This window comes from Ictidomys tridecemlineatus, chromosome 6 (assembly GCF_052094955.1).
Source record: "Ictidomys tridecemlineatus isolate mIctTri1 chromosome 6, mIctTri1.hap1, whole genome shotgun sequence".
NCBI classification, from domain to species: Eukaryota; Metazoa; Chordata; class Mammalia; order Rodentia; family Sciuridae; genus Ictidomys; species Ictidomys tridecemlineatus.
This window is the reverse complement of record NC_135482.1, coordinates 7,546,228-7,559,331: the sequence shown is the minus strand read 5'-3', so window position 1 is coordinate 7,559,331 and position 13,104 is coordinate 7,546,228. Positions and strand designations below refer to the sequence as shown.

The following is a 13,104-nucleotide window of genomic DNA, read 5'->3' as shown; positions in this document are numbered from 1 at the left end:
GTGGTACCCTGTGTGTCTATCTAATATACTTAAGGAACACTTGATTGATAAAATTAATGACCACTGCAATATAGTAGGGTGAATTGTAGATTCTAGAGTCTTTTTGGAAATGCATTTCTGGGATTCTTGGGATTAAATGATTTCTAAAGATCCTTTTGGCTCCTGTGTGACTCTCATAAGAGCCATTAACAAGATGATTTAAACTAGACGACTTAACAGCATATAGGAGACCAAAAAATGAGTCAAAGTTTGAAGCTTTTGTTTTTATACTTGAAGTTTTTATTGCAGTAATTGTAGATTTGCATGAGGTTTTCAGACTATCATAGAGGATTTCCATGTACTCTTTACTCAATTTCCAAATGGTATAATCTGTGGGTTATTTAGATTTCTCCAGTTTTGTGTGTGTGTGTGTGTGTGTGTGTGTGTGTTTCTATAGTTTTATCAATATAGGTTTATGTATTCACCACCACTATCAAGGTACAGAGCAATGCCTTCACCACAGAGTCAACCATACCTGCTTCATCCTTACCTGCAATCTCTGGCAACCAAGAAATATCTTATAAGTACTATCATATAATACCTAGCCTTTGATATTGACTATTGTCACTCAGCCTGATTGCCTGGAGATTTATCCAAGTTTTTCGTGTTTTAAGTTTATTCCTTTTTTTTTTTTTTTTTACAGTGTTGGTTTGTCTCTGGGCTGTTTCCCGTTTTGGGTAGATGGTTGTACATGTTCAGGTCTCTCTGTCCCCATTGTGTGGAGCTGATTTTCAACTTTGGCACTGAGGATGCTGCCACACTTACCACAGTGTCAGGGATAGGTTTTGAAGCTGTTGTGCTCCTGGGTGTCTGTAGCCATTTTCCTGTCAAGTTGAGCCCTGGCTCTTTGTCTGCGTGGAGGTTCTTAGTAAGGGTTGTCCTCTAGTCAGTATTACTTCTGGAGATTTACTACCTTCAAGTCTGAAGTTGTCAGCCCTGCCTGTCCATGCTCAGGGCATTCAGGAACCATTGTTCGGGAGTCCAGTTTGTTCAGAGAAGTTGTTCTCTTTCCTGCTGTAGCACAGCCACGAGTTCACACGTCTCCAGTTCAGGGGTGTTAAGACACCAAAGGCACTGCAGGCTCTCCTCAGAGTACCCAAGGTATCATAAAGGTGGCACCAACAGAAGAGCACAGACTCTGGCCCTGGAGGTGTTGTCTGGAAGCAGAAACAAGATGAAGCTGTTTGAAAGGCAGGAGTGGCCCTCGTTTGCCACTGAGCACTCGGCCTCAGGATCTGGCATCAAGTAGGCACCAAAATAATGAATGAGTGAGGTAGAAAAGAAGCTTTTAGGCAGAGGCCCTGTTCTTTTGGTGTGGTGGGGGCTGCTACACGGTGAGCATGGGAAACCAAAGGGTCAGCGAGGGAGGGTAGAAGAGAAGAGTATCCTTCTCCATGTTCCCCCCAAAACAAAATCCCAAAATTCACACCAAGTACTTTCCTATCTGAGGACCACTCATTCACCAGATAATTTCATTTTTTCTTTCTTTTCTTTCTTTTTTTTTTTTAATTTTTGAGAGAGTCTTAGAATGTTACCCATGCTGGGCTCAAAAACTCCCGGGTCCCCAGCAGTCCTCCTTCCCTGGCCTCCGCAATAGCCAGGACTACAGGGGTACCTCACTGTGCTCCCAAGATGACTTTCTTCACTTAGGTTTCTACTCAGATGTCACAGTCTCATAGAAGCAGTAAACATTTCATGTTCCCTGTCTCTTCTCCCTTGGACAGTCTTGAGCCCCTTATCCATCTTTATTTTCTTTGTGTATTTCCTGGTCCTGTGTATTCATCTCCTGTCTAGGATGTCAGCTTCCTGAGGGCAGGGACTTACCCTCTTTTGCCCACTGTTATGTTTGTGCTTGGATCAATGGCTTGCATGTCATGGTCACCTAGTGTATTCAGATGATTTCTTTCACTGTTAGGAGGTTTCCTGTAGACACATCTCCCACAGAAGGGGTAGAAAGTAGAGAGGGCTTCTTAACCATCCAGCATAAGGTGGTGCCCTCTCTCTCCCCTACCATTATCTATCAGCTCACCCTACCTCACCCCATCCTCTTCAGGGAAATGTGTATTTTATACATATATTTTGTAATGTACCCTGTTTGTTACCTGTATCCCTTGCTGGAAGGCAAGGTCCCTGAAAGCTAGAGCCTGGTTTTGTTTCTGCCATATCCCAGAGCTCAGAAAAATGTCTAGCTCATGTTAGACACCTAATTAATGGATCAGTCTCTGGGCAACCTGGTAGGGGGAGGTAAAACACAGAGAGTCCCCAAACCACTCTTTGCCTGCCAGATTCCTGGTAAGAGCCGCGGTACAGAAGGTCATTCACAGGCCCAGATGCTGCCCGTGACAGGTGATGTCTACCTTGAGACGCTTCCAGGGCCACACAGAGGCAGGGTGTACACAGTTCCACATGGGGTATACACAGGAGGGCAAGGTTCTTGGGAACTGGAGTTGGCAGGCAAGATTTCATTGAAGCAAGTGGATATTGAGCTAGGACTTGACAGTTAGGTAAAATGTGTTGGGCAATAAAAGGGAGGATGGTTTTTATGTCAGCAGTGAAGACTGGGTAAGGAAAAACGTGGAGGCTGGACTGGCTTTGAGTGCCAGCACTTGGGCGCGTAGCCCAGCTCTCTGGCTCCTAGTTTTCCCCTGCAGGTCTCTAACCTTCAGAGGCTTAAGCTCTAGGCCACAGCAGGTGTTGGGGGGCTGTCAGCATCTTTGCTGTTCTGGACCCAGATATACCGAGCAAGAGTCTTGCTGTGTCTCAGCTCAGGTGCATATTGGATAGCTTCCTTTTATTCAAGGGATAGCTCCCTTTACCCTCCACCCCCAACCCCAAGTGCTGGCTTCAGATCCAAGATCTTGCACATGCTAGGGAAGTGCTCTACCACTGAGCCACATCCCTGGCAACAAGAATTACTTTCTTAAAGGCGCTTGTACTCTCAACAGTGAGTACAGTAAATACATATATACATAAATAAAAATTTGAATTGCTGTTGTATTATTTTTTCACCTTATAGTATTTTAATAGTTTGGGATTGTGAGTGATGCTTGCTGGTAAATCTTGTACTTAGCATGTTTAAGACCTGGATTCAATCCCCAACACACACACCACGCACGCACGCACGCACACTACACACACACACACACACACACACACACACAGGTTTCTATCATTCCAGATTTGTTTTGAATTATAATACTTGTATCTTTGGTGTACCTATACTGTGTCTTAATTCTTCCAGTACTGTCAAAAATTAAGTAGAAGTAACAAAGTCTATCTACTGGGATGGCAAGCACAGTAGCTGGTATTAAACCCAGCTCCTAGACAACATCAGGACCCACATGGAAGAGATTCGTACAACACCCTGGGTAAATGGCTGACGCGGTTGGGGCTAGCAGTGCACATTGTAGCTGGGAGGGATTTGAGGGGCTCTGCTCTTGTGTTCTGTACATGCCTGGAAGCCATGCATTGCCTGGAGAGTACTGAGTACTCAGTGAATATTTTTACTGAATTTGTTGAATGAGTTAACTTGCAGTTTGGAAGGGGTTTTACATCTAATTGTATATGTAGAGATGAAGTTCTCTTCTAACTTCTATGCAGTGGTTGGATCCACCTCCTCACCTGGCTTTTGTATTTGGTTGCTGCAGGAGAGGTTTGATTTTTGAGGTATAAAGAAGGTAATAGTTCTAAAGTGTATATTTGAATGAGAATTTGATCAGTGCTTCTCAGTCCTAGCTGCATGTTGGAACACTTGGGGGTGTGCTTGCTTTGGCAGCTTATATTCTAGAATTAGAACCTCTGCGGGTGGGGGACTTTAAAAGTCCCTAGCGATTTCTGTGTAATTGATCAGGAGTGCTGCCTGGGCAATAGTTTTGTGTTTGTTGTTTGGATTTTTGTTTTGTTTTTGGAAACAGTCTCGAACTTAACAGAATTTGAATCTGTATGGTTTTGAAAAGCTTTCTTTTTTTTCCTCATTCATTTGAGAATAAAGTGCTGACCCAGTGCCCCATCACCCGCAGTCCTTTCACCAACACTGTAGTATATCTCTAAACGAGCATTCTTCTGCAGACCACAGTACACCATCAACGGAAAACATCAGCATTGAGACCTTACTACCATTGACTCTGCAAGTGACATTGGTATTTATTGATATTTGTACTTCTGAATAGTGAAACAGTTCATGTTAATAATTAATTTTGATTCCATCTCACAGGGTTTGTTTGCGTTTTCTCCCCTTCCATTTTTGTAACTCCTTTTTCTCAATGGTGAGAAACCTGGCTGTTGTCATTCTTAATATATTTTTTTGTTGGTCAGTCCCTCTGTATGGCACCACCATCACCGGTTTCCTCCAGTGCGATTGTCCTCCACCCTCTGCTGGGGCTCTGACTCGGTGGAGGGATTTTGTAGAGCTCCATAAATGATGCTGATATGCCAGCTGAGGTCGGAGAAAAGTGAATGCCACACTGAAGTCAGTGACAGGGTTTTAAAGTCAGGTTTGGCAAAATAAATTCTCCCTAAGGAAATGAAATTTAAGGAGAAGACTAAATTCTACAAAGATGCATGGTATCAAAACAACAACAACAACCAAAAAACAAACCCCCAAAAAAAAAACAGGGCAAAAGTACAGCCTGTCTGCTAAAATGCTTCAAAAAATATTTGTTTTGGAAATAAAACCACTTTTAGTGAGCAAGAATTTTAGTTTCTTTTCCTGAATTACCTGTTTGTAGGAAAAGTATTTGAAAAGATTAGTTGTTTTTTAAGAATGTATCTAATTAAAAACTTTTTTTTTACATTACCTTTCAAAAAGGAACTTTTTATTTTAGCATAATTTTAGACTTAGGAAAAAAATGGCAATTTGCTTTTTTAAAGCACCAGATATTTTAGCAGGCGATATTCACGTAGCGGCTGCTCCTTTTCTGTAGTCAGCTTTACTATAAAATGTGGAAGCCTAGTTACAGGGACGTGGAACTCCATACTTTCCTTCCACCTAAAACCAGAGAAAGCAAGTTCTTAGAGCCAAATAACAGAACCAGTGGTCAGCCTGCATTAGGTGGTCAACATCCATCTGGCCATATTTTGTAAACCCATTTGCATAAAGTGGCACCCTGCTGCAAGTGGTTTTCCTCCAAGAGCTTTATCACACCTAGACTGATGTATATATAACCTGATTCCACAGAAATCCAGCCTTAGACTTGGGGATTGTCAGATTCCCAAGATCAAGGCCAGCCTCTACAATTTAGGAAAAACCTATTTTAAAAATAAAAAGGGCTGGGAATATAGTTCAGTGGCAGAGCACCTCTGGGCTCAATCCCCCATACTGGAAAAAAAAATTTTTTTTTTTTTTAAGAAAATTTGTAAAACATACAACTCTTAAAAAATGTGAGCCAGGAGCCTTGGCACACACCTCTAATCCCAGTGACATGGGAGGCTGAGATAGAAGGATCTCAAGTTCAAGGTTAGTCTCAGCAACTTACTGAGACTCTGTCTCAAAGAGTAAAAAAATAGAACTAGGGTGGGAGATTGGCATTGTGGCTCAGTGGTAGAGTGGTTGCCTAGCACATGGGAGCACCACATACATACATGTATATACATAAAATAAAAATATTATGCCCATCTACAACTAAAAAGAGAAGTGGGGATGTAGCTCAGTTGTAAAGCCACCCCTGAGTTTAATCCCTAGCACCAAACAAACAAACCAGATGTAGAGGAAAAATAAGGAAAGGGGAAACAATTAAATTATAATAAATACATATAGACCATAATGGAGTTAACTTATTCTGCATTATTATGAATATTTTCATAAGCCAGTTGGATGTTGTTATATCCAAATTTGATCCTTTGCTGATTAGAAATACATTAATCTGGGCGGGGGTTGTAGCTCAGTGGTAGAGTGCTCAACTCGTGTGTGGAAGGCACTGGGTTCTATCCTCAGCACCACATAAAAATAAAATAAAGGTATTGTGTCCATCTACAACTAAGAAAATATTAAGAAAAAAATACATTAATCGTGTGTGTGTGTGTGTGTGTGTGTGTGTGTGTGTGTGTGTGCTCATATGCATGTGTATTCTTTTGGCTAAATATTATTCAGACCACTTTAATAGACTTTATTGAAGTCAAACTTAATATTTTGTAAAAGGGATGATAAACCAAGATATGGGAATGCCTAATTGTGGTGAACTTTATGCATACTTTCAGTTTAAGTAAAATGCTATATTCTGTTCAGCCATAGAGATGAACTTTGCTACAGAAGTGGAGAGAATATAAATGTGTAACCTTCTGATGTGACTTTACTTTAACAGAGAGAAGGAGCAAGAAAGGGAAGAACAGTTAATGGAAGACAAGAAAAGGAAGAAAGAGGATAAAAAGAAAAAAGAAGCCACTCAGAAGGTGGGTTAACCAATTAAATAAGTCTCACATCTGTCCAGCTTGCAGAATAAGTGATTATCTTAGTAGCTTGGGTACCTGATGTCTTAATATTTCTACTTGAGACCTTAGTTTATTAAAAAAATAGTGAAGGAGAAAGTTCAGTTATGCAAAGTTATGCACTAATCATAAAATGGGTGTTGAACCACTGCCGCTAATCTATGAAAACAGCAGCATGGTGTTGAGGAAGGCGGGGCTGCCGGGCTCTGGACTCTTGTTATACATCCCTCTTTGTATCATAATCGAATCTTCACTATCTTAAACAAGTTTGTAGACTTGACTCTTGAAAACCTGCTGGATTGTTCCCTGGTGTTCTTTTGGTTCATCCATAAAATTATTGTTTAGATGAGTTTATCTTTTGATAATTGCATCCAGAAATGTTCCTCAAAGGACCCAGTGTGCCTGCTAGTTTGATTTAGAGCGTTCATGAATTTGAGGAATTTGCTTATAAAAAATAGAGAAATACTAGACGAAAAGAGAGGAGCAGGGCACACTGTTATATGTCTATCATCACAGTTACTCTGGAGGCCCAGGCAGAGAATCACATATTTGAGACCAGCCAGGGTAATGGTAATTTTTAAAAAATATTTTTTAGTCATAATTGGACCCATTGCATTTATTTTATTTATTTATTTTTATGTGGTGCTGAGGATCAAACCCAGTGCTTTGCATATGCTAGGCAAGTGCTCTATCACTGAGCCACAACCTCAGCCCAGCCTGGGGAACTGAATGAGACCCTGTCTCAAAATGAAAAGGACTGGGGATATAGCTCCATGATTCAGTTCCCAGTATTGAGTAGTGGAATCGGGGTGAAAAAGACAGCTGTCAGGTGTCAGTTGAAGCATTTGTGTGACAGCTATCAGACACCCTGCACACACCCCATTGGCTTCTGAGCCTGGCCCCTTGCCCTGTCTGTCCCCTGCTTTCCCCTGACTCAGCAGAGTTCCTGCTGTGTTTTGGGGGTGGTGAAGGGATTTGCTGCCAATTTACTGCCACCTGAAACACTTGGGAAGCAGAGCCTCATTGCTGTTTGCTAGTTATGGTGGCAGAGTTTAAGGAGGTGTAAATAGTTACACAGTTCAGAGGGACCTCTAGATGTAGAGAACAGTCAGGGCAATTGGACACAAGCCACCTTGAGACGTAAGGGGCACTACAGGTTTTCCCAGCATCATTAGATATGACCATTTTCCATAATTTCATTTTTTGAAGTCTTGAAATAGACAATTAGTGAGGGACCAGCATAAGAAAATTCCTGGAAATATTTTAAGAATTGGGATTCATATGACCTTGCCATATTCAACATATGAAATATAATTTTATGTTTTCTGTCTGACTTTATTTGATAAAGAACATTGATTGTTATTTGGTGCTGCAATAGATTGCTGTGCTCTTTTAAGATTTTGTCTACTTTAATTTTGTTTGTTTGTACCTAATAGAGTTGTGTTTCCTGTCACAGCTGTCAGAGTACCTGCTTCACATTTGCTGTTCCTCTTCTAAGCTTGTTAGCTTGTCTAAAATTCTGGATAAGGAATCTGAAGAGAGGAAGCCACATAAGAACCCAGAAGCTTTTTTTGGGCACACAGCCACGTTGCTCAACACTGAGGTTGCAGAGTGCACTCACACCAGTACTAGGATGTTGGTGGCATTGTCCCTGTTGATTGTGGACTCCTGCCTGGGGTCTTTCACACCCTGACACCACCATAATTGGAGAAATGTGAGATTGAGCCTCAGAGAAAACCTCCTTTCTTTCTAGGCACTCACACATTTCATCTACTAAATTGGTACAAAAATCAGATTTTGCAGTCTTTGGGGATGGATGATTATAGGCTAGACACCAGGGGCCTTGAGTAGAGGCTGTTAACAAGATGACAAATAGCATGGTTGTTTTAGTCAATGTCCATTTCATTTTCATTCGTCACATAGATAACAGTTTTCTTAAAATAAAATTATCAATATCTAGAAATGACTAAAAACTGCATCTGTAAACTTTTATAGTATATTTCACTAATGGGAAAATAATTTAAAAGAGAGTATGGATGTAATGGAAAGTGAATTGGGTTTATTTCTGCAGATGATGTTGTTTTTGCAGCTTATGCATTTGGAAAACCACTTGAGAAATTTGAAGTAGCTAATTTTGAACAATAAAAACTTAGTTATTTCTCTTAAAATGATCTAGATCAGCTGATATAGAATCTGGACTGACATAGGCTGGTTGATGGCTTTTGATAATGTTTTGTTAACTGAGCGAATGCATAATTTCATAATTAAATTCCATTTTAGCAATTCTTTTTTTTTTAAAGAGAGAATTTTTTTTTTTAATATTTATTTTTTAGTTCTCAGCAGACACAACATCTTTGTATGTGGTGTTGAGGACCAAACCCGGGCCGCACGTATGCCAGGCGAGCGCGCTTCTGCTTGAGCCACATCCCCAGCCCCTCCATTTTAGCAATAATGAGGAAAAAGCACAAAGTTTGCCTTATTGTGAAGATAAGCTAGGAGGCATAAAATGTGCTGTAGTACATAGAATCATAGAGAAGGTGCCCAAGGTTCTGTTATGTGGTCACTTGTTCGACCAGCATGTTCTTCCACATCTTTTCACTGCCTGATTCCTTGCCATATAACCATTTTTAGCATCTGTCTTCCCCTTTAGACTGGCTGGAAGTGTCTTGAAGTTTCATTCATGTTGTGTTACTAGTAACTGGGGCAGTGCCTGTGCCCTGTAGTCACTCAAATAACTAAGTGAGTGATCAAGAGTTAATGATGGGGCTGGGGTTGTGGTTAGTGGTAGAGCGATTTCCTAGAGAGAGTGAGGCACTGGGTTGGATTCTCAGCCCCACACATAAACAAACAAATAAACAAAGGTCCATTGACAACTAAAAAAGAAAAAAGAATGAATAATGGCAGGGTAGGGATGGACATCAGTGGTAGAGTGCTCTCTTAGCACGGCTGAGGCCATGGGTCCCATCCCTGGTGGTTGGAGCAGGAGGGGGCCATGAAAGATAAGTATATAATTATAAAATTAGCTTTTATTTAAAGCTAAAACTAAATTACTTTCACACAGAAATTAAATGTGAGCCTTTTCCGCTGTTCTCAATGACTGTCACTCTACTGTTTCCAAAGCCACCCCTGAATATACCGTGTTAAGATTTCCATTCATGAGGGAGGTGTCAAAGGAGGACTCTTCATTCATGAGGCTGATGATGCCAAAGGAGCATTGTGTGGTGTTGGCAGAACACGTGCTTTGACTATGTAGCTTTTCACTGACTAGGGACTGGCTTTTTTAACAGGACAAACATTATAAGACATATTTGACATTATTTGGTTTATTACTTAAAAAACTATCTTCAAAGTGGGGTTGTAAGAAATATTTACAATGGTTTAAAACCTAAATTGCCTTAAGGAATTGTCATGTGAATGCAAATCCATTCATTTGTGGATAAGTGAGGGTTATACAGAGGATTTTCAATAGATTTGAGCTCTGTAGCAATTAGTACTGGAAAACATTCATTTTAAGATACTGTGTTCCATGCTGGAATTGTAGCTCAGTGGTAGAGCACTTGCCTAGCATGTGTGAGGCACCGGGTTCGATCTTCAGCACCACAAAAATATAAATAAGTAAAGTAAAGGTATTGTACCATCTACAACTAAAAATATTAAAAAAAAAAAAAAGATACTGTGTTCCACAAATTCACTGTAGAATTAGCTTATCTTCTAATTCAAGAGTATAGGAGGGCCAAGGGTTGTGGCTCAGAGGAAGGTATTGTATTTACCTACAACTAAAAGAATAAATGGTTAAAAAAAAACCCAAAAAACTAACTGATCTTTAAAAAAAAAAGAAAGAAAAGAAAGTAGGAGCATTCCAGGAAGTCCTACGAATGAATGGTTTAGCTGATTCAGAGTCTGAATCTGGGATTCAGCTGGGATTCTTTTCGAGGTGGACTGGGTTAGCTACAGAACATACCCTTCAAAGAAAATCATTTTTTCATGTAACCCAGTATGATCCCCAGCCACAACTCTTCTTTTGTAAGATTATGAATTCATTTTCTAATAATGTTTATTACAGAAGTCAGTTAACCAATGCAAAAGTGTTTTAAAAGATTAACAGGTCCCCCACCACCACTACCACCAGGGATTGAACCCAGGGGCACTGAACCACTGAGCCAAATCCCAACCAAGCCCTTTTTATTTTTTACTTTTGAAACAGGGTCTTACTGAGTTGCTTAGGACCTTGATAAGTTGCTGGGATTAGCTTTGAACTTGTGATCCTTCTGCCCCAGCCTCTGAGCTGCTGGGATTATAAGCATGTGCTACTGCACCTGACAAAATTTACATATTCATTCCAACCTTATTGTTCTACATCATGCAATTTTAATAAACTTTGATAATAGCAAACATTCATTTAGCATTGGCACAGGATATCTGATCTAATCCTTAATATGGCCTTTTGTAGAGAGAGATTGTTATTATCTCCATTCAGCACATAAATGGAAAACTGAGAACGTACAGCCAGGAAAGTAGCAAGGCTTCATTTCGAATCCTGCTTTCCCACCATGATCTCTGGTGTCTTCTCATCATGGGTCCCTGAGGCTTTGCTGTTTAGATTTGAGATGAAAAGTATTTGAGTACATACTCATAGGGGAAACCTTTTATCTCTATGGCTCATTTAGTTTCTGGGCCACATTTTATTTGATTTTTCTCTAGTTATAACAGTCAGACTGGTAAAGAACATTCCCAGTTCAGGAATCGCATCATTTAAAGAGTGTGGAGTGCATTTAAAGTTTTATTTTTATTTTTAGAATTCTTCCCAGTGGTGATCATGTAAGCTGTAGCTGGTCATGTGGGCATAGTCTCAAGAAGGGTGTCTGAGTTGACTCTCAGCTGCTTTTACTGGGTTTCAACCCTGCCTGTGTACTGTGTATCTGACAACCTGAAATAACTGAGTTATCAGAATTAAAGTAGTCTTTATAGTTCTGAATTAAAAAGCAAATCTCATGTACTTGTGTCTGTTTATTTTGCAGGTCACGGAACAAAAAACCAAAGGTAAGATCTCCCCCCCGCCAACTCATTAGAATCTTTTGTTTAGATTTTGCACTGTTGACTCAGCCTTCAGTCTACTTAAAAGATGGAGGGTGTAGAGTCATTAAGGTGGGTTGTTTGCAGTCACTGAAGAGCATAATGACAAATTAAGAGAACTTGTATTAGAGTTCCTGTTTGGCTTGCCTTTTTTTTTTTTTTTTTTTTTTTTTGGTACAGGGATTGAATCCAGAGGCTCTCTACCACTGATCTACTACATCCTCAGCCCTTTTTATTTTTTATTTGCTGAGGCTGGCCCCAAACTTACAATCTTCCTGACTCAGCCTCCAAAGTAGCTGGGATTCCAGGAGTGCATTCTCACACCTGGCTAGAATTAAAACTTTTTAGGAGGTAAAAGAGTAAATACTGGATTTTTTAAAGTTTGAATCCTATCTCAAAATAAAAAGGGCTGAGGATTTGGCTCAGTGGTAAAGCACTTCTGAGTTCAATTCAAGTATGAGTCAGGATTTGGAACTGAACCTTTTCAAAACTTTACATGGAACAGTAACACAGAACACCAGCTCCTAATTACGGATATGAACTACAGAGGGAAGTTATGTACCTTAACTACTTTGATCTGTGGCAGCATCAAAATCATATTTCACATTAGGATATCCATATTCTCTTCTGAGCTAGAGCCTGGAATATGCTTTTTTTTTTTTTCTTCACCAAATTGTTTAATTGGGGCATTATAGTTGTATATAATGGTGGGATATGTTGTTATATATTTGTACCTGCACACAACATAACAATATAATTTGTCCAATATTATTCCCTGTATTTCCCCTTTTCCTTTCATCCTGCCTCACCCCAATCCATTTCTTCTACTGATCTTAGAATATGCTTTTTTAAACATAATTAATTTTGAATAGGTTAACCATTTGAAAATAGTGTGATATGTTGCAAACAGAAGCAGATAACCTTCAGGTCATTGTCAATAATGGTCTCCATCCTTTTTGGTTTTTGCTCTCCTTTTATTTTTGATTTTGTAGTTTTATCTGGTGATGATCACACTTTTGGTCAGTTCCCCTTAAGAATGGGGATTTAATTCCTTGAGATAGCTCTTATTGCTGCCTCCCTAAATATGTGCTTCTCAATTAGCTATGCATAGACTCATTTGTATACAGTGGTCAAAATGCACTAACTAGCTCAGGCCATGGCCAGACTTTCACAGCCTCAGGCCATAGCCCTAGCAGATGTATTTTTGAAAAGCTCTGCAGGTGACCTTAGTGCACTAGAACTACTGCCCTGGATGAAGGGAATCAGAAGTGGCTGATTACTTAGGAGAGGAGAAGGATGAGGGAGAGGTCAACGATGATGGGAGGCCCTCTAATGATTGTTTTCTCATTGTTTTATTTTGTTCTATTAGACTCTCAGTCCAAAGCATGTCACCCAGTGATGAAAGACCAATAAAGATAGTGCTAGCTTCTTAGGAAACTTTGTTATGGAAAACAAATTCTCACATAATTAGTATTACTGGAATATATTTCTCTTCAAAGAAATTTCAAAGAAGAATATAGCCTGGGATTTTATAGAGTGATTTAGAAAATAGAGAAACCATTATAAACT

At 39.9% G+C, this 13,104-nt stretch overlaps 1 protein-coding gene across 5 annotated transcripts in view; it reads left to right on the top strand.

Moving 5' to 3' along the window:
- The window catches only part of Tnrc6b (trinucleotide repeat containing adaptor 6B), a 248,970-nt gene that overhangs the window by 162,129 nt on the left and 73,737 nt on the right, over positions 1-13,104 (top strand). For 4 of the 5 annotated variants that reach the window (XM_078052689.1, XM_078052688.1, XM_078052690.1 and 1 more), the window contains 2 exons: positions 6,339-6,426; positions 11,481-11,502. In XM_078052689.1, the coding sequence (XP_077908815.1) occupies positions 6,339-6,426; positions 11,481-11,502 (110 nt within the window). Of the gene's footprint in view, positions 1-4,159; positions 4,179-6,338; positions 6,427-11,480; positions 11,503-13,104 lie in introns of those variants that run through there. The other variant, XM_078052691.1, reaches the window with a different exon arrangement.